The 20082-nt window shown below is 41.9% G+C and overlaps 1 protein-coding gene across 1 annotated transcript in view; it reads right to left on the bottom strand.

Annotated features, from left to right (window-relative positions):
* Positions 1 to 91: 91 nt before the first annotated feature.
* Positions 92 to 20082, bottom strand: part of med12 (mediator complex subunit 12) — a 37931-nt gene continuing 17940 nt past the window's right edge. The window contains 19 exon segments of the mRNA XM_071204607.1: positions 92 to 507; positions 603 to 684; positions 1325 to 1594; positions 1904 to 2084; positions 2233 to 2462; positions 2792 to 2866; positions 3012 to 3226; positions 3372 to 3513; positions 6218 to 6583; positions 8562 to 8711; positions 9095 to 9230; positions 9356 to 9465; positions 9615 to 9816; positions 10473 to 10634; positions 10791 to 10945; positions 11039 to 11110; positions 11456 to 11635; positions 19120 to 19256; positions 19866 to 19979. Coding sequence (XP_071060708.1) covers positions 470 to 507; positions 603 to 684; positions 1325 to 1594; positions 1904 to 2084; positions 2233 to 2462; positions 2792 to 2866; positions 3012 to 3226; positions 3372 to 3513; positions 6218 to 6583; positions 8562 to 8711; positions 9095 to 9230; positions 9356 to 9465; positions 9615 to 9816; positions 10473 to 10634; positions 10791 to 10945; positions 11039 to 11110; positions 11456 to 11635; positions 19120 to 19256; positions 19866 to 19979 — 3017 coding nt within the window. The 3' untranslated portion in view covers positions 92 to 469.

Below are 20082 nucleotides of genomic sequence, written 5' to 3'. Positions count from 1 at the left end.
AAATCCTTCCATCCCAACTTTATCATGCAAGAGTCCATTGACTGTTTTTATATAGAGTAAACAGGCAGCTAACACAAGTATAGGACATAAAAACTGACATGATTTTTTAATGAGAAATACACGAAACTGAAAAAATTGTACAAATTGAAATAAAATAAAAAAATTGCATTATTCTTATAATTTCTGGTACTTTTTTACATAGACTTTTCCATTATTACCATTATCTGTTTACTTCAGAGCAGGATCCCTCCTTTGATAATCCATAATTACACGACTGAAGTCAAGATATTTTCTGATCGCTGACATCACTTGTGGAGAAGGGATGTGGTTTCATGGTCCTTTGTGCCTCAAACAGTCTCCCCGCCTAACAACCTACACGGGACTGGACACATTCATCTGCCAATCTACGAGCAGGGCCTCTTCACATAATAAGGGCCTATTCTTCACATACTACTAGGAACACGCACGATCAGTAATATGAATTGGCGCCCTGTCCTGGTGTTGTATCTGAAAAGAGAGGGAAGGTTTTATTATAAACCTTAAATCTGTTGCTCATATTACACAGTGATGGAGACAATGAGTTTCTAAAGTTTCTGACTTACTTGAAAGTTGCTGTTGCAGCTGTCGGACCAGAGCGGCAGTCTGCTGCTGCTGCTGAGTCTGCTGCATTCCCTGTCGTGGGAACTGAAAGAGAGATACACACATTGTTATAGAGGCCATTTCTGACATGTTCTCCCATTACCTACTAGTTGCACATATACACAAGTTGTGCTAAATGTATTCCAAGGTTTTGTAGCACACTATCTTCAACAACTTGCAGTTTTCATCAAACATCTAATGGTACATTTTTAACAGCTGGCTTTTAAAAAAATCCTGTCGACAAGCCATACATGTAGACCTTCAACATTTGTAGTCAAGTAGCGGTGTCAAATGTTAAAATGTCTTCAATGAACCAGGAAGCCTCCAGAATGATCCCAAAATGGTAAATGTACTATTTTTCCCCACAGAGATTAAAGCATCATATTGTGCTTTGTTATATCAAGTTGATCTTTTAAAAAGTAGTACAATATATACAGTATGGTTGTTCCCTGGACACAAGAAACCTAAGCTAAATCCACACAAAAAGAAAAAAGGTACACATTGATTATTACACATTTGTTAATTGACTAAAACATGCAAAACAGCCAACTGATTTCTACAGTGTAGCAAGAACATTCTGTGCCAGACAATACTAAACATTTTCACAAGGATCACAAAACTCCTTATACTATCATACTACCAACAACTGCACTAATGAAAGTCCCGTCCTCCAGATTGGACCTACCATGGGTTGTTGGGGGGGCAGAGGCTGCATGCCCAGGCCTGGGTTCTGTTGCTGGCCTGGAGGTGGTCCCGCTGCCACCTGCTGTTGTTGTTGTTGTTGTTGCTGCTGCTGCTGCTGAGCAACCTGCTGTTGAGGAGGAACCTGCTGGGGCTGGACCTGTTGCTGCTGCTGTTGTTGTTGTTGTTGTTGCTGTTGTTGTTGTTGCTGTTGTTGTTGTTGTTGCTGCTGCTGCTGCTGCTGCTGCTGTTGCTGTTGTTGGGCTTGCTGCTGCTGTAAAAACAGGAAACAATCAATTGTTAGTTTCTGAGATAAAGACTTTCTTTTTGTACCTTTTAGTAAAACACTTGGTAGCCTCAGGGAGACACAATTCAAAAAGTTTTAGACACACATGGCCTCCTTTTCACTTTGCATGTTCCCTATAAAATGAATAACCTAATGTAGCCTCCCTTAAGTAACCCATTGGTTTGTGGGCTCTGCAAAAACTGCAGGTTTAAGGCATTTCTGCATGGGCTTCAGTTTTCATGCCAATAGGTTGCCGCTTGCTTAACACCTGGATAAACGAATAATCAACAAACATACTCTGAGTGCTTGTTGTCTGAGGTACTGCTGCTGTTGCGCTGCCTGTTGCTGCTGCTGCTGTTGCTGCTGCTGTTGTTCTGACAGCATCTGATTGGGCCTCATGCCTTGATGGACACCCTGTCCTCCCATGTGACTGAGACCGTGCATGATGGGATTCTGCTGGATTGGCTGGTGGGCAAACCTGAGGATCACAGGACAGGAAGAAGTGAGCTTTGTAGTCTACATAAAATCAAGGACAAACACTTATAATGTAAACTCAACATCAGTTGTACCGTAAGTTCTGCTAAGCAGCTAAGAAAGCAGCAGCCTAACTTGAAAACAATACTGACCTCTGTGTGTTCTGCATATTGTTTGCGTAGCCTGGAGCCTGCTGGTGAACATAACCACTGGGCCTTTGCTGCATTTGCCTAAGAGGATCCACCACAGCCGGGTTGGCTCCAGGATGAGTGCCCTGGAAGTTCTGGTTTCCATAGGAGGAGGGAACTATACCACCAACCTGGGACGGATGCTGCTGCATCCCCATATGTGATCCGTATGTGGTATAGCCCTGAGATATGTTCTGAGCAAACAGAGACAATGATCATGATTAAAAGCAAGACAAAGGAGAAAATGGTGTTAACATCAGGATATCATTGTAGTAAACATAAAAAAAGAAAACTGAAAGGCTTGTCCAAGCGTATACTACGGCACTGAATGTGTAAATGGTAAACTTTTAGAAAATGGTGAACACAAACATGTTCAAAAAGCTTTTTATAATTCTTCAATAAATAAAGGTGTCAGACAATATATATATATATATATAATATAATATATATACATCTGAAAATGGGGTGTTTGATAGTAAATGCAATTCTTAGGAACAACAAAGGGCGACCAAAATAGGCTTACTTGAGATGCCTGCATCGAAGTATATGGTTGGTTAGGGGTTATTTGTCTGATCTGCTGCCCGATCATGCTTTGATTCTGAAAAGAGAAACAGCAAGTCAGTATTTGGTGGCAATTTTTTTAACTTAAAAACACATATACAACATATAATAATGTTGTATATGTGTATAACTACTCTTTATGGTCAACTCTATCCAGCTATAATGGGTGTGGACCGACTCACCAGTCTGACCTGTAGCTGCTGCCGCAGTATCTGGCCCTGAGGCATGGTGGGCTGGGGCTTATAACCCATCGGGTATTGCTTGTCCATACCCATCATGCCAGGCATGCTCCCCGGCATACCGGGAATCATGCCTGGGTAGCTGGGCCGGTTGGGCATCATTTTGTTCATCTGTGGGTTGCGGGCAGGTCGGTATGGAGGCTCTAAACCTGGACCTCCTGTGGAAAAACAAACAACAACGTTAACAACAATGCCAGATGGCCTTTTGTTGTTTAAAAGGAAAGCTCTTGATGAGTGCTCAACAGTGTCTCATCCTGTTACTAACAAAGACCATAATGATGACAGCATATGCCATTAACTGACCTGGAGGTAGAGGCTGGTTCTGTGTGTACATGTTCATGCTCTGCTGGCCGTACGGCAGCCGGCCATATGGATGGTTCTGCATCATCTCAGGTTGCATATTAGTCCCATAAGCCACACCACCTGGTGCACGGTTGACATAGTCCTATTGAGAAGAAGGAGAACATTTAAATATTTTTCAACGCATGTCCTGGAAACAATAATACAAAAATCACATTACTCCTAAAAGGCTAATGCTCACGAATAGGCTAGCACAGACGAGCTCAGGTTACTACATTACATTGCTCACAAGGTCTATGGATTATTTTGAGTAACCGGGTCATAATTTCTGGAGAGAGATATTGCAGTTGAGCTTTCTTAAGCTTTTTTTTGAGTTTTATTTTGGCATTTAATACCAAGCTAAGTTCCATCTAGTTGAGTGTTTCTCAAACTTTTTCATACCAAGGACCACTTAACCAATAAAAAAACACTCGCGGACCACCTAACTCCACAAATATCCAAAAACAATAGGCTTACCGCTCCATCAGTATATAACAAATTACAGCCTAATAATGACAGCTTAACCTTCTCTATATCGCCTCGTTCACACATTAAATCAACAATACAAATAGAGATTATATAAGCATTTCATTCAAATGCGATTTCAAATGCTCAGGTTTTACACCTCTTATGAAATGTAGACTACATTTATTACGGAGTTTATGTCCGAACTAGCAGACTCACAGATCGTTGGCTACTGAGAGATATTCAAAATACACCGCATGTAGTACGACACAAACCTCCGCTGTGGATTTTCAAAACAAAATACAGTAAAGCTATGGTCGCAGGCTATATGTATATCGTTTAACTCTGAGGTCTAAGCAATTTTTTCACATGTTAGGCTCGCCTGGGCTTTTTTTGTAAAAATGCTATTAAAACATGAACCTTGGTGACCATTGGGCTGGCTTGCATGGTCTGCCTACAAAACTAAAATAAAAAACGTTTTTGAAGCCCCAACAACGAACTCTGATCATCAACAGACTTCATGCATGCTTCATTGGATGCATATATGTGACCTGCTTTGAATTGACCTGAAGACACATTTGGACTTGTATACACTGTTGGAAAGAGGAGATTCCTAGCTTTCTAATGATATCAGGATTGTTGTTGTACTCCAAATATGTCATGATATAATGACTGTTACCGAGTCATCATTTTGAGAAAAAGGCCTTCAAAGTGTCCTCTTCTCTGGAATCCATCGATCTGATTGATTATTAGCAAATGATCAAAATACTACGGAGGGAAAATATTTTTGTTTGGATTACTGGTCTGGGGGAAGCTCGCATGTGTGTGTGTGTGTGTGTGTGTGCGTGTGTGTATTGTGTTTGTTTCCCGGGGAAAACACTCACGAGAAACACCGGCTGTTGTTGTGCCTGCTGTGACGTCAAGTTACTCCGTTCTCCACTTGTAATTATGCCGTCACAAGCTTCAAAGTTGTATTTATCATCTGAATTTGCCGAAACAAGTTTAATATTCTGAAAGCCAAGACTTTGTTTATTTGAAATCAGATGAAAACAAACTGTAACGGACCCTGCCGTGTTATCTATGATTACTATACGCCTTACATTCATCATTTCAGCCGGAGGGCGGGGGGGCGGCGCAGCGGAAGAGCACAGAGCATATGAGGAATCCTGAAGTCAAATTTAATACATTTTAAGACCCTTTCCATACATTTTAAGAACTCATCGCCACTTCGAGTTTTAACCGGTTACATTGGCGACACACTTTACCTTACATTTACTATATACATTATTGATTGTCCTTCCTCCTTATCTTCCAACCATTTGGACGCGAAACTTGCATTTCCCCATAACGATGTTGTTTAATAACCAGCGTAAACGGCCCAAGCAGCAGTCAGTCAGTGAGCGTGCGATGTCCTGTTCAGATGACGTCAAATCCAACGGGATGCCATAAATAAACTAAACAGAGTCACACTACACACCTACGCAATGATTACATTCAGGCAAACTTTAGAATACAACCTATTTGGACAATTTATATACTTATTGAAAACAAGCTACAAAATGTAATACCTTGGAAAATGCCATTTAATACTTTTTAATAGCCTTAATTTTCGCTAAATTGATTTATCAACTTTTAATACTTTTTAAGACCCCGCAGACACCCCGAAGCAGAGTGCGAGTGAGAGGTGCCTGTCATCTTCCCTTTACAAGCTTCAAAAACGTATATTTATCGTGAGATTATGGAAATAAAAGTTTCATATTCTGAAAGCCAAGACTTTGTTTATTTAAAATCAAACAAAACACCCGAACCCCGAAAAACTATTTCTTTACGCAAATCCACGTTTATTTTGAAATGAGCCGTTGCGACTTCCGACTAATTTCGATAGAGCGGGTCACATATTAGATAATAATCTCTATCTAACTCCTAACACATCTAAATCTACTTCCAGCATGGGTAAATGTTCATAAAAGACATCAATTGTTTGTTTTATACGTTTTAAAACACATCTTTTTACTAGAACAGATTACAAATCGCCTGAAAATGGTACAAACAAGTGGCAACATGTGTGACGAAGGTGTTGCACTGGGCTATATCAGGCAATCGAAAGCAAAACTTAAGCTCGCTCCATTGCGGAGATATTCCTGCGAGAGTGCGGAAAACTTAAATAAATACATAAATACATTTATTTCAATGTGGTCCGTGAGAAGCAATGATGTAGTTCAATTATATTCAAGAGAAAGCTTACATCTCTAGGACACAAACATTTTGCAACTCGCCCTATAACGATCTAGATTGATACAAAGCATTACAGGCCCTTTAATCCCTAAAATCTAAACACAACTGACCTCTGTTTTAGCAGAGGGAGTTTTCTTCTTCTTGTTGGATTTCTTCTTATTAGAGTCAGGGGGCACAGCGGGCACACTCTTCTCCGGCTTTACTGCCTCTATCATCTTCTTCTCTGGTTCCTGGGAGACGGGTGTTAGGGGCTCCTCCTCTTCAGGGGGCAGTGGGAGCGGCTCCAGGTAGTAGCTGCGAGGTTTGGGCTTCAGGTGGGTGTGGTAGAGCAGGAAACGCTGCTGCTCCTCAAATTTGGTGACTTTGCGGTCTACGCGCACCGTGCCGAACCATCCCCAGGAGAGGGGGGCTGAGTGTTTGAGACCCTCAAAGACGTCCCACGGAGAAATCTTCTGTTTTGTTGAGACTTGGAGACCCTGATAGCACAGAGACAGATAACTGTTATTTAACTCAAGATCAACATGTGCAGATAATGCTTAATTTATAGCAAGTTTGATAAAGAAAATAAAAAAGTTAATAGTGCAGCGTTTATAGTTTGTCCACTCTTAAATGTATGGTGGCTGAGCGGTGCAATCGACAATTACAAGGTGTCGAAATACTTTAACATTTCCCGAAACACTTTAACATTTCCCAAAACACTTTAACATTTCCTAAAACACTTTAACATTTCCCAAAACACTTTAACATTTCCCAAAACACTTTATGTAAGTGTAGCCTTTACATGTTCATAATTTAACTGTAATGTGTATTTAGTTTTGTATTCTTATACATATAAGTTGTGAAGAGAACTGAAGAATACTTCCCTCTGTTTACAGAGCATGCAGCGCAACGAGGTATGTTGTTGTGTTTGTATTACTTTTATGTTTATTACCTTGCTAGTTATCTCACATGCTGTGCATGTTATTGTGTGTCTAACACGAAACTATGTTTGTCATTTATACTGTTTGTTTGTGTAGTTTTCACGGTGGATTCGGAGGAATAAACCCGTAATGAGAAAGCCACTTGTGTCTGCCTGTGCTTCGAGGGAATTACACTTTAACATTTCCCGAAACACTTTAACAAACTGGAAAGGGAATGCCTATCATACCAGAAGTGACGTGCTTGTGATTGACACAAACTTGTTTGTTTTGGCGGATAGACCGCCGGTACTTTTGGACGGAATGAGTGTGTTTATGGTCGTTAAACATGTTTTGTCCACCTGGGCCAGGTGACATGCTTTTGCTCATCACGATATACTTTCTCTTGCGCAAGAGAAACACTCTCGTGCACACAAGAAAGTTACAGGTTCGCCAAGTAGGAAGTGGAGCTGTGCCTTTTACACACGCTGTGTTTACCTTCATTAGACAGCTAAAAAGTGACTGCAGGCTGCTTTGACACACACACACACACACACACACACACACACACACACACACACACACACACACACACACACACACACACACACACACACACACACACACACACACACACACACACACACACACACACACACACACACACACACACACACACACACACACACACACACACACACACACACACACACACACACACACACACAGAATAATAAGGTGTGATAATCAGTTGTTCGATGTGTGTAGAGTTCTTTGTGTGTGTGTGTGTGTGTGTGTGTGTGTAGAGCTGTGTGTGGTTATAACAAAGCAGCCTGCAGTCGCTTTTTAGCTGTCTAATGAAGGTAAACACAGCGAACAGCTGTGCGTAATAAGGCACAGCTCCACTTCCTACTTGGCGAACCTGTAACTTTCTCGTGTGCACGAGAACGTATCTCTTGGGCAAGAGAGAATATATCGTGATGAGCAAAAGCATGTCACCTGGCCCAGGTGGTTTCCACAGAACGGACAAAACGACCATAAACACACTCGTACCGTCCATAGGTACCGGCGGTCTATCCGCCAAAACAAACTTAAGTTTGTGTCTATCACTTGCACGTCACAACTGGTATGATGGGCATTCCCTTTCTGGTTTGATTCTCTAGTTTGTTAAAGTGTTTCGACAAATGTTAAAGTGTCTCTAGCTTTGTAAAAGTGTTTCACATCTTGTTAATTAGTTTCTTCTGTGGAAAAAGTGTTTCGCTAATGTAATTTTGTTTTATAAAATGTAAATTTGTCTCAAGCTTTGTTAAAGTTTTTCACACTTTGTAATTGTCTATTGCACCAGCCACCGTATGAATAAGGGAAACAGTTGATATTGTTTTCCTGTTACTTAACCATTTACTTAATCATTTTGAACAGTGAGCAATGCAACATAATATAGTTTACTAGATAAATAACATTCTAGTTTCACTGTAAAGTACAAATCATACTGATGTCATTGATGTGTGTCACTTTGCAAGTAGATGTAAAGTCACATCAGCGTGTGAGGAACCAGTACCTCCTTCTCAAATCCAGCGATCTTGTTCCCCTTGGTGTCGATCAGTGAGCCCTGAGGTTCACAGGTGATGACATCACGGGTTTGCTTGGGCAGTGGCAAGAGCTGGCGAACCTTTTCCAAACTTTCCGACTGCCGATCCCCAAGCTCTTTCTGTAAAAATAAAGTAAAAACAGGATGTTTATGTAAAATGTTCATGAAAAGGACTCAACAATGACCAAGTTAAGTTTCCGTCTCTTTTATACATTAGCATATTATTTAAAAAAAACGTGCTGGCATGCAGGTTAACCACATGATCAAGACATATGTAGTTCAAAGATGTCTTAATGTTTAAATCACATGAGTCAGAAACAACCCACCACTGAAATATGATTCTACAAGTAGTATATTACTTTATCTGCAGGAATACCTGCCTCAAAACAGAATGAATAGACATGCAACAACTGTAAATACAATATAAGCACTACATCTTCGAAATAGGACCATATCTTTACACATCTTGGCTATGGGTTAAAAAAAGGTTGTGCTGTTCTTACCCTGAGCTTCTTGACCAGGTTCATATAGGCTCTCTTGTTCTCCTCCATGCTGCCCTGAGAGATGCTGGACATGTCAGCAGCCAGCGTGCCGTTAATGAGAACACTCAACATGTCCAACACTGTGGTGAAGAGCTCACTGTGGGAGAGACGGAAACATAAGAGCCATGCAGATCAAGTGACGGATCATTGAACTGGAAAATAATAACCAAAGTGTCCAATCAGGGAAATAATGTGTGAAGTGTCTCTTTTGTCAACACTCACTTATTGGACTGCATGTCCACCGTGCCGCTGCTGATGATGTCAAGAAGTAGGACCGCCCACTCAGTGGTCTGCTGGGTGCTGCGCTGCACCGTGTCGAACATGCCCCCCACCTTGATAGGAGAGAAACAGTACTGTTAGTCACCTAACAGTTACAATCAAATCTAATGTTTGGTACACAATAATGACAACTTAGTGTAACATTCTATATAGCCAGGGATGTTAGCAGTAAAGCTGGTCGTGGTGATGAAGAAGTTCTTACAAGATTGAGTCGCAGTTTCAGAGCCTCGTGCATCATCTGCTTTGCCTTGCAGTCGTCCTGGTACTGGTCTTCTCTCCAGTTGGTCACTATCTGCTGCACTTGGCTATACAGGGAGGTGAGAAGGCCTTCCCTCTGTTCGTCCTGCCCCTTCAAGCAGGTCAGCACCAAGGACAAGAATGGCTGCTGGCTCAGCAGAGACATACTGAAAAGGGAAACACATAATGTAAATAATAACAAATGTAATACCTATTAAGACCTTTTTTAAGACCCTTTCCATACATTTTAAGAACTCATCGCCACTTGGAGTTCTAACCGGTTACCTTGGCGACACACTTTACCTCACATTGACTATATACAGTATTGATTGTCCTTCCTCCTTATCTTCCAACCATTTGGACGCAAACTTGCATTTCCCCATAACGATGTTGTTTAACAACCGGCGTAAACGGACCTTCGCGCGCTATCAAGCAGTGAGCGTGCGATGTCCTGCTCAGATGACGTCAAATCCAACGGGATGCCATAAATAAACTAAACAGAGTCACACTACACACCTACGCAATGATTACATTCAGGCAGACTGTAGAATACAACCTCTTTGGACAATTTATACACTTATTGAAAACAAGCTACAAAATGTAACACCTTGGAAATGCCGTTTAATACTTTTTAATAGCCTTCATTTTCACTAAATTGATTTATCAACTTGTAATACTTTTTAAGACCCCGCGGACACCCCGAATAAGCAAAGGTAGTTTTTTTGCAACCTCTAATAGCCACTCTATTTGCAAAAACATTTCCTCTTGTACCAGAATAAATATAATCTCATTTATTACAGAGTTACAGAAATGTGCCACCAACCTTTTCTGTTTCTGCCTGTCCCTCTCCTTGCGAGATGAAGAGCCGAGGTGCTGTCCTTTCTCCAGCTCCTCTCCTGCTGCCTTCAGTACGTGACCCTGGACTGAGGTGGGCAGCTTGGCTATCAACGGAGCCACCAGCCACACACCTGACCGCTCAGAGGAGCTGCGGCACAGTGCAAACACCACATGTTAGATTCCAACATCACTTCGTTTCAAGCCAAAAAAGTGTTAAGGTTAAGTGTTAAGCTTAAGTCTGATCTATTGCCAAAGATGTATGAGATTATACATAGCGTCAAAATGAGTAATTCAACCTACATACCTTAAAATTGGCTTCATCTTGCTCGTGGTGCTGTTGGATCCGGAGCCACCTTGTGCCGCTGCTCCGTTCCCTGAGGGGTTACTGTTCATCTCTGCTGATTTCTGAAACACCTCTATGGTGGCCTTGGCTATGTTCTCCAAGAGTGAGTAGAGCTCCTATTGGAAAATAAACGAGGGTTTTTCATTTCCATTTGAAGAAGACGTGTAGTATTTTCTTCTTCAAAAGATGAATAGAAAACAGCTACTTACGTTGTTTGTGCTCTGTTTGATCATCAGCTGCAGCTCCAGGGACGACTGTCTCATCGTCCATTGGTCCATGTTCTACGAAATAAAAGTAGTGTTAATCATGAACGTTTCTGCCTTTTTCTTCTCAACATCCAGCTATAAGTATTCACAGTTTATTGCACTGGTGAAAACATTTCCTCAATCCCTGAGTCAGCCAGGAGAGGGCAGCAAAACATCACAGCTCTGAGTCAAAAGGGGCAACTTCATAGCAGTTAAGTCAAGCACTTCAAGTTATTTTTATTTTAAGAGAATAACCAAGGTCAAGGCTTACCCTTTTGTTTTTAAAACCAACACATCTCTCGCATTCTTTTTTTGAACTAAATCATCTTTATTGATTCAAAAATAGAAATATATTTCAAACACGATGAGATTATTCCTGACCTGTAGGATGCGTTTGATTCGCTGCCTCTGTGGGTTGTCACCCTCGTCGCTGTCCAGCTGGCGGTGTGGATAGCAGATGAGCTGCAGGAGCCTTTGGGCCTGAATGTTCACCAGAACCGGGTCCTGGAGGGCACTGCTGTCCTCAGACAGAGACTTCAGGCAGCGCTCTCCAACCCACTCCTGCAAGACACAATGAGGGAGAAATATGTGTCAGAGTAGGGATGAACGATATACTGTGTCATGCCGATAACCGCGATATGCGCATGCGCGATATTCACACCGCAGGGACGTGCAGTTTTATTCATTTAAAAAAAAAAAAAAAAAAAATGCTAATGTACTTTAGCACAGAATTCAAAATAAAGATACCCTTATTACTTATCGAAACTGCACATACAATATATCCGATTAAAGCTGAGACTCCACAGATTATTTAAGTATAGTATCTAAGCCAGGGGTCGGCAACAGGCGGACCGCTGTCCGGATCCGGACCCAGACGCCGACCTATACGGACCCGGACTTATAATTAATCAATGCATTAATAGGGGATTTCAATGTTGACGGGGTGATTCTATTTTAAACGCCGCCGACAGGGGACGAAAGAGACAAGTAAGCGATACAGGGAAAGAAACACAGAAGAAGAGACGAGTGAGCGATACAGGGAGAGAAACACAGAAGAAGAGATGAAAGCGCGGCAGAGAGAAGCGGAGAGGAAAGTGAGTAAAGAGAATAATTAGCGATACAGGGAGAGAAGCGGAGAGGAGTGTGAACAGGCGTGTTAGCGGCAGACAGGAAGAGACACATAATTACACATGGCGCTCTCCAAGAAGAGGAACGTGAACAGTGAGAACAGAGCTTTTAACCCTGAGTGGACTCGTTCATGTTCATCCTGCCACTGGGAGCACAGCACCAGTGAGTCTCATTTGTTCAGAGACCGTGGCGCTCATTAAAAGTGCCAACACGCCACTATGAGACAAAACACAAAGTGTTTGACCAAACAATCCCTCTCAAGTCAGAACTGAGGTCACAAAAAATAAGCAGTCTCAGAGCCCGATATGATCAGCCCACCAGGATCAAAATGAAAACCAAATATCGTTCCAGGGCAGGCTAACCGAGGCTAACCAATGAGCACCTGCATGTGTGTGTGTGTGTATGAGAATGGCTCTGACACCATTTCAGCCCAGATTTAAACTCCTGGCAGGACAAGCTGGAGCTCAATTCTCGCACTGAATTAAAAAAAAGCGAGTAATGGACTGCAATATAAGAGGGAAAGAAAGAGAAACTTTAAAACTGTTCAATGGTTATGATGTGTAAAGACTGATATTGTTCTATAATCGGCTGAAACTGTTAGGTCATGATCAGGCAGATCTTGCCTCAAAACGATGCAGAGAAACTAGTCCATGCATTTGTTACTTCAAGGCTGGATTATTGTAACTCTTTATTATCAGGGAGTACCAAGAAGTCAGTCAAGTCGCTTCAGCTGATTCAAAATGCTGCGGCTCGTGTACTAACCAGAGTTAGGAAAAGGGACCACATTACTCCTGTTCTGGCTGCCTTACACTGGCTCCCTATAGAACACAGGATAGAATTTAAAATTCTTCTTCTCGCCTACAAAGCCCTTAATGGGCAGGCGCCATCTTACCTTAAAGAACTCATTATACCCTACTGTCCTACTAGGGCATTGCGTTCCAAGAATGCAGGGTTGTTGGTTGTTCCTAGAGTCTCTAAAAGTACAATGGGAGCCAGAGCCTTTTCTTATCAAGCTCCACATTTGTGGAATCAGCTTCCAGTTTGTGTTCGGGCGGCAGACACCCTATCCGTTTTTAAGAGTATGCTTAAGACCTTCCTTTTTGATAAAGCTTATAGTTAGGGCTGATTAGATTCAGCCCCTAGTTTTGCTGATATAGGCTTAGTTTGTCGGGGGACATCTTACTTCTTCCTTCTCTCTGTCTATACCTGTGTACTCATGTTGCGATTAACCCAGCTTCCCCAAATGTCTTTCTTATTGGTGTCTATATACGCTGGGATCCGGAGTCATGGATGATCCTGCGGTCCTGTGTCCTGGATCGCGAGCCCTGGATCGCGAGTCGTGGCTGTGGTCCTGGATCATCGGTCCTGGATGGATATCCTCGTGGATTCATCTTCCTATTATACACACATGCATTTCCAAACATTTGGACTACCTATGTTGCAAATGTATTATCTTTTCAATTTACACACGGCATCTATTGCACGTCTGTCCGTCCTGGGAGAGGGATCCCTCCTCTGTTGCTCTCCCTGAGGTTTCTCCCATTTTTCCCTTTAAACTGGGTTTTCTTCGGAAGTTTTTCCTTGTACGATGTGAGGGTCTAAGGACAGAGGGTGTCGTATTGTCATACTGATATTCTGTACACACTGTGAAGACCACTGAGACAAATGTAACATTTGTGATATTGGGCTATATAAATAAACATTGATTGATTGATTGATGATGTGAAACGGTTAACAAAGAAAAAGGGAAACTCAAGCAGCTGCTACACTTTATTTTATTTATCTAAAATTAAGCACTTTTAAGATGCACACATTTTCAAAAGCTATTTTATTTATTTTCTCTATTTCATTTTTAAATGCAGCCCGAGAGGAACATTACACATATCCACAGTATTTACTGTATATCTGTATCGTTCAATGCTAATTGACAATAAATAGTTGTTTTTGAATTGTACTTTCTTTATTTGATTGGCAGTCAGTTGTTGATTAAATGCAGACGTTGATAAAGCTACAGGCTACTTCAATATATATCACACAGGTGTGAACCGTGGCTATCACAACTGGACCTTCTGTAGACACACCCACCCCCCGCCCAGCTCAGAATTGCACTGCAGGTCAATGAGCTCCATTTGAAGCACACCAGGGGCATTTGCCACATCAAAGGAGAAGGGGTCTGCAAACATTTGGAAAGTGTCTCCGTGTGTCTTGAAGTCTGCAAACCGCTGATCAAATTCCTCCTGTAGCTTCACAATGGCATCAACATACTTCTCACCACTGAATGCTGTGCCCTTGTCCATGAGAGCCTTGCATGCTGGGAAATGGCAGAAGTTTTTCCGAGGGAGCTGGGCTTTCCATAACACCAGTTTTGTAGAGAATGCTTTGACATTGTCATATGCTGCACTGACAAGCTGGCTCTGGCCCTGCAACTTCTTATTCAGTGCATTCAGCTCCTGTGTGATGTCAACAAGAAAAGCTAAGTCCATGAGCCATTTGGGATCACTCAGCTCGGGAACAGCCATCCCACCCTTCTCCAGCAGGAATACTTTCAGTTCTGTTCTCAACTCAAAAAACCTCTTCAGGACGTGTCCCCTGCTGAGCCAACGCACCTCTGTGAAGTAGAGCACATCCTCATATTCTTACTCAATTTCCTCCAAAAAAGAACGGAACTGGCGGTGCTTTAAGACCCTGGATCTGATATGGTTGATGCATTTCACAACAACAGACATCACATTGACAAACTTCAAGCATTTGCTGCAAAGGGCCTGCTGATGGATAATGCAGTGCAGAGCAATAGCCTCCTCCTCCAGTTTTCTTTGAACAAGTGCCACCAGCCCATTTTCCCTCCCTGTCATTGATGGCGCTCCGTCGGTCGTAATTCCAACAAACCTCTTCCATGGCAGACCAATATCCGCAATGGCATCACACAGTTGCTGGAATATCTCCTGAGCGGTGGTCTGGCCATGCATTGGTTTCACTGTAAGCAACTCCTCTGTCACTTCAAACTTGTCATCAACACCACGGACATACATAGCGAGCTGAGCGGTGTCAGTGATGTCCGTGCTCTCATCAAGAGCCACAGAGTATGCACAGAAAAGTTTGGCTTTGTCGCACAGCTGATCATATATGTCACTTGATAAGTCAGAAATGCGCTCTGCCACTGTGTTAGCTGACAGGCTGATGTTGTTAAACTGACCCTTCTTTTCCGGACAGACTATACTTGCAGCCTGCAACATGCACTTTTTTACAAACTCGCCTTCCGTAAACGGCTTTCCCGCTTTAGCAATCATCTCACTCACCACAGCCTCATTGCTTCCTTTCTTGAAGAGATTTTGTTGCTTCCATCGACATTTTTTTAGCTCTGTGACTCTTTTCTCTCTCTCGTCTCCCAGGTATTTTGCATACTGACGTTATACTCCTTGTATACAGCGATTTTCTCTGTGCATATAAGGCACGTTGCGTTTCCCCTGTACTCGACAAAAAAATATTCAGTCTCCCACTTCTCCTGAAATCTTCTGTGGTCATCATCGACTTTTCTTTTCCCTGAAAGTTTTGATGTAGACATGACTGGGCGATATATTTTCCTTCCACTCTGTCACTTTTGGATCACTCTGTGATTGATTCCGCTGCGCGCATTTGATTGACGTGGCGGAGTTCCCTCGGAGGGGGGAGGGGCGAGGGAACTGCGCGCAGCAGTTCCCTGCCAGCAGCGGGATTAATCCAAAAATGTAATTAAAATTTGAAAGCACAAATTTAAACGCGCGGGCCAGATTAACACTATTACATGATATCAACAACGGGGCCATGAGAAACTGTCTCTCGGGCCGCGTCTGGCCTGCGGGCCTGGAGTCTGAGACACCTGATCTAGATCCTCTGTCTCGAACCAGTTAACTAGCGGGCCTTCTAGAGCAGTGCTTCTCAAACTTTTTTCAGTAATGTACCCCCTTTGAAACATTTTCTCAGCCAAGTACCCCCTCACCGATCCCGAACATTTTTGATCGAAAAAGCCTATATGAATAATTACAATATAGTGATGTTCCCTCAGTGTGTGATGTATTAACTCCTTCGTGGTATGCATTACAACAAACTAAGGATATTTTCATTTTATGCATGAAAAAAAATAACATAACACTTTTATAAAACAGATTTTTCCAAGGAGTTTTTCAATTTAAGTAATATGTTATTGTGAAAAACTATAAAATACAATACACACATTTGACATGTTTATATGAGGACCCCCTTGGTGGTTCTAGGAATGTTTTATATAAAATTGTGTTTTCTATTTAACTTATTTTACTAAGATTATTTTTTTTAGTTAACCTTTTTTTTTTATATAAATCTCACGTACCCCCTGCAGTACCCCGACGTACCCCCAAGGGCCCGCGTACCCCCATTTGAGAATCACTGTTCTAGAGTACCCTGGAACCGAGGGAAACTCTGGAAGAACACGCCCATTGGCTACAAGTCAATATATGATTGGTTGATCAAACTGTCAGTCCAAACGTACGCTCTCATTCAGTGCAACGGCCAGGGCATTCTATCAAGGATGTAGAATACCTTGGTTGAAGGATATTCTACCCAGAGACCCAGAACAAGATCTGATTGGTTGCTTTCTTTTCTAACAAAAAACCACTGAAATGCATAGTGCATGGTCCGAGAAGGACAAACAAATCAACGTAACACTGTAATATTAGATCAACAACACAGATACGATTCTCATTTATTCATTTTATATACATTTTATTTATATAATTAAATCGATTTTTTTGTTTGTTTTATCTGAGTGTTCCAGGGTATTCTCTGAATACCTTGAAGGCCCTGACGGTTCGCCACTGATATGACACTAATTCATAAAGCAAGTTAGACATTTTGATGTTCCGGACCTTTGCATGGGGACATTTTCTCTAACTGGACCTCGTTGAATTTGAGTTGAATACCCCTGATCTAAGCGATCCAATCTCGCGACAGGGGAAGCAAACACAGACATCACAACACGTACCTTTTACGGAGCTTTTACGGGAGATTGTCTCACCGTAGCTGTCAATCTGATCAAAAGACGTGTTCAATGGCATTAAAACGAGAAAAAATGCGGCTGAATCGGTTGATCCATAGGTTGATAATGTATCTGTGGCTTTGAAGCAATTGTTTATAATCCATAATTCTATTTTTATGTAAAAATCGGAGCACAAAAGTTAGCTGCTAATGCTAGCCACCAGAGTGTATGCAGCTTCCGGTTTTGGCTACGTGTCACTCTCACTCCTTATTTGGTAATGTGTGTGTGACGAAGGTAACTTCGTCACTATGGACTGGCGGCTTCAGGCCGGGTAATATGGCACTTTATTAGCGTGATTGCACAGTATATGTTGTCTGTGGCTGATGATTGTGTGCACCTGGTGTCCTGTGTTGTCTCCTCCCCCATCACCTGTGTCTTGTTGTGATGATTGGAGTGTGGGTATTTAGGCTCTGTTGCCCTGTCTGTTGAGAGGGCTGGGTGTGTGTGTGAGATCCTTGTGGCTGCAGGATGTGGACAAGGAGAACAGCAGGATTGAGGCTGTGAACTTTGTGCCCATGTTTTTAATAAATGCCCACGTCGGGTTATATTTTTGGACGTTCTGCCTCTGCCTCCTTGCTTGGTCTGGGCCGTGTGTATTAGACTGCCGCATAGCCAAGACCGGAAGCAGCAGCCACTCTGGTGGCTACCATTAGCAGCTAACTTTTGCTCTGCGATTTTTACATAAAAATGGAATTATGGATTATAAATTAAATACATTTTTTATACAGATACGATAAAAACCTATGGATCAACCGATTCAGCCGCGTTTTTTCTCGTTTTAATGCCATTGAACACGTCTTTTGATCAGATTGACAGCTACGGTGAGACGATCTCCCCTAGAAGCTCCGTAAAGGTACGTGTTGTGATGTCTGTGTTTGCTTCCCCTGTCGCGAGTTCGGATGACACAGTGATGATACTATATACCTAAATAATCTGTGGAACCTCAGCTTTAATCGGATATCTTGTATGTGCAGCTACGATAAGTAATAAGGGTACTTTTATCTTGAGTTCTGTGCCCAAGTCTGTTAGCATTTTTCGCTCAGGGGTAATTTAGATGCTTCTTATGAGACTTGTGTTTTGTTTTGGTAAAAATGGTTTGTATCGTCAGTTAGCTGAGATTATTTCCGTTAATCTGGTATAACACATTAATAGGTTCTTAAATATTAAGATCCCCTGAGTCGTGAAAAAAAAAGTAAAATACCCACCGGGACCTTGGGGCTTAACAGGTTAAAAAAAACGCAATATATATCGCAGGGGAACAACAAACTGCAATGTCAGTTTTTTTCCAATATCGTGCAGCCCTGTCAGAGTGAGAAATGTGACAAAGGTCAAAAACTTCAATGACCCTCCAGCTTAAGTAACTCATAACTCATGAGTCATGCAAAACAGGCTTTACGTAAGCTGGACGGATGGTGATGAAAACAAAACAGGGGACATTTCTCAGGAATAGAACTGCCAGAGTTTCTTCTGGGTAGGAAATGTGTTTGAAGTCTCTTGAGGTCTCAGAGTAAGTCCAGACGTCAGAACTGCTGCCAGTTCTCTTTTTGGCCTTCGTATCTATGTGCCATAAGTGACATCTGGTGCAGAAATGATCTCATTCACACTTTTTATGCTTATATGGCTAGCTGCATATACCAATAGCACAGAAGAGCAGGAGCGCTTATGTGAGCAAAAATTGAAAGTTCATTGTTCATGTTCTCACAAAATCCTTTAGACGGAGAGAACAACATTTCTGATACGAGAGACGCGCTTAGCTCAGTGCGGTAAAAAGCTATTTGTTTCAGATTAATTCATTTTCTATTTAACATTTTAACGATGTTATTTTCATAATCATGTCTTGTTCTATGAATGGTGCTTATATTCTCACCTGCTGGCAGATCGTCTTCAGAACATATTTTGCATAAACATCCAAGCTGGCCGTTTCTATGGAGACATTGCGCCCTTCAGATATGTCGTCGAGGCCAGCCGGGTGCGACAGTCCTGAGCCTCGCAGCTCAGCATCACCTAAACAACACGGAGGAGGATCAGTGTCACCAGCCGGCATGTCATAGAGCATACAGGGTTTTCACACTGTGTTAATTAGGCACGGGGTGATATGAAATGTCACAATTACCAGGTCACAATTCAAGATATTTTTTCTACAATATAAAATGAAATGAAATATGCCTAATAGGATTTCATGGCAGTTAAACATACTCATCCTTACATGTTGGTTGTGTATAAATGTGTGTTTTCGAATCAAAAAGGTAGACACATCTTCGAACATCCTTATAGTGAAAAATAAACTTTAAAATAAATAAAAAAGGTCTTCATAAATCTTATATAGCAACATGGTGCGAGTCTGGTATTTGTATGTTTTTTTTTTATCAGGTTGTTTTTTTCACTTTACTACAATAGTGGCATGCTTTTACAGCGTATTCAATCCCCGATCAATTTAACGCGATAACAATCGCATACCATCCAAACCCTTCAATATTTCCATTAAATCCTGACATGAGGCCACTGAAAACAGGATAGCAGAACATTTAACGTTATCCTTATCATCGTCGTTTTTTCATACAACAGGTTCTGACCTTAAACTTGTTGGAATGACAGCACTACATAGACTCTTACCCAGCATAAAGACAGCTTTAAGGACAGCAAATACTGCTCCAACAACTATGCTGTTCTGAGAAGCAGCGAGAAGGTGGCGATCACACGACGACCGGATACCAACGGAGGATTTATCTGCAAAGACATAGCACATTACATTACATGTCACTTGTTGGAACCTTTCATACTCAATACTGTGGGCAATCCCCACAGGAGCAATTTGGGGTGAAGTGTCTTG

This window comes from Pseudochaenichthys georgianus, chromosome 10 (genome assembly GCF_902827115.2).
Source record: "Pseudochaenichthys georgianus chromosome 10, fPseGeo1.2, whole genome shotgun sequence".
NCBI lineage: Eukaryota > Metazoa > Chordata > Actinopteri > Perciformes > Channichthyidae > Pseudochaenichthys > Pseudochaenichthys georgianus.
This window is presented reverse-complemented; position numbering and strand designations above follow the sequence as displayed.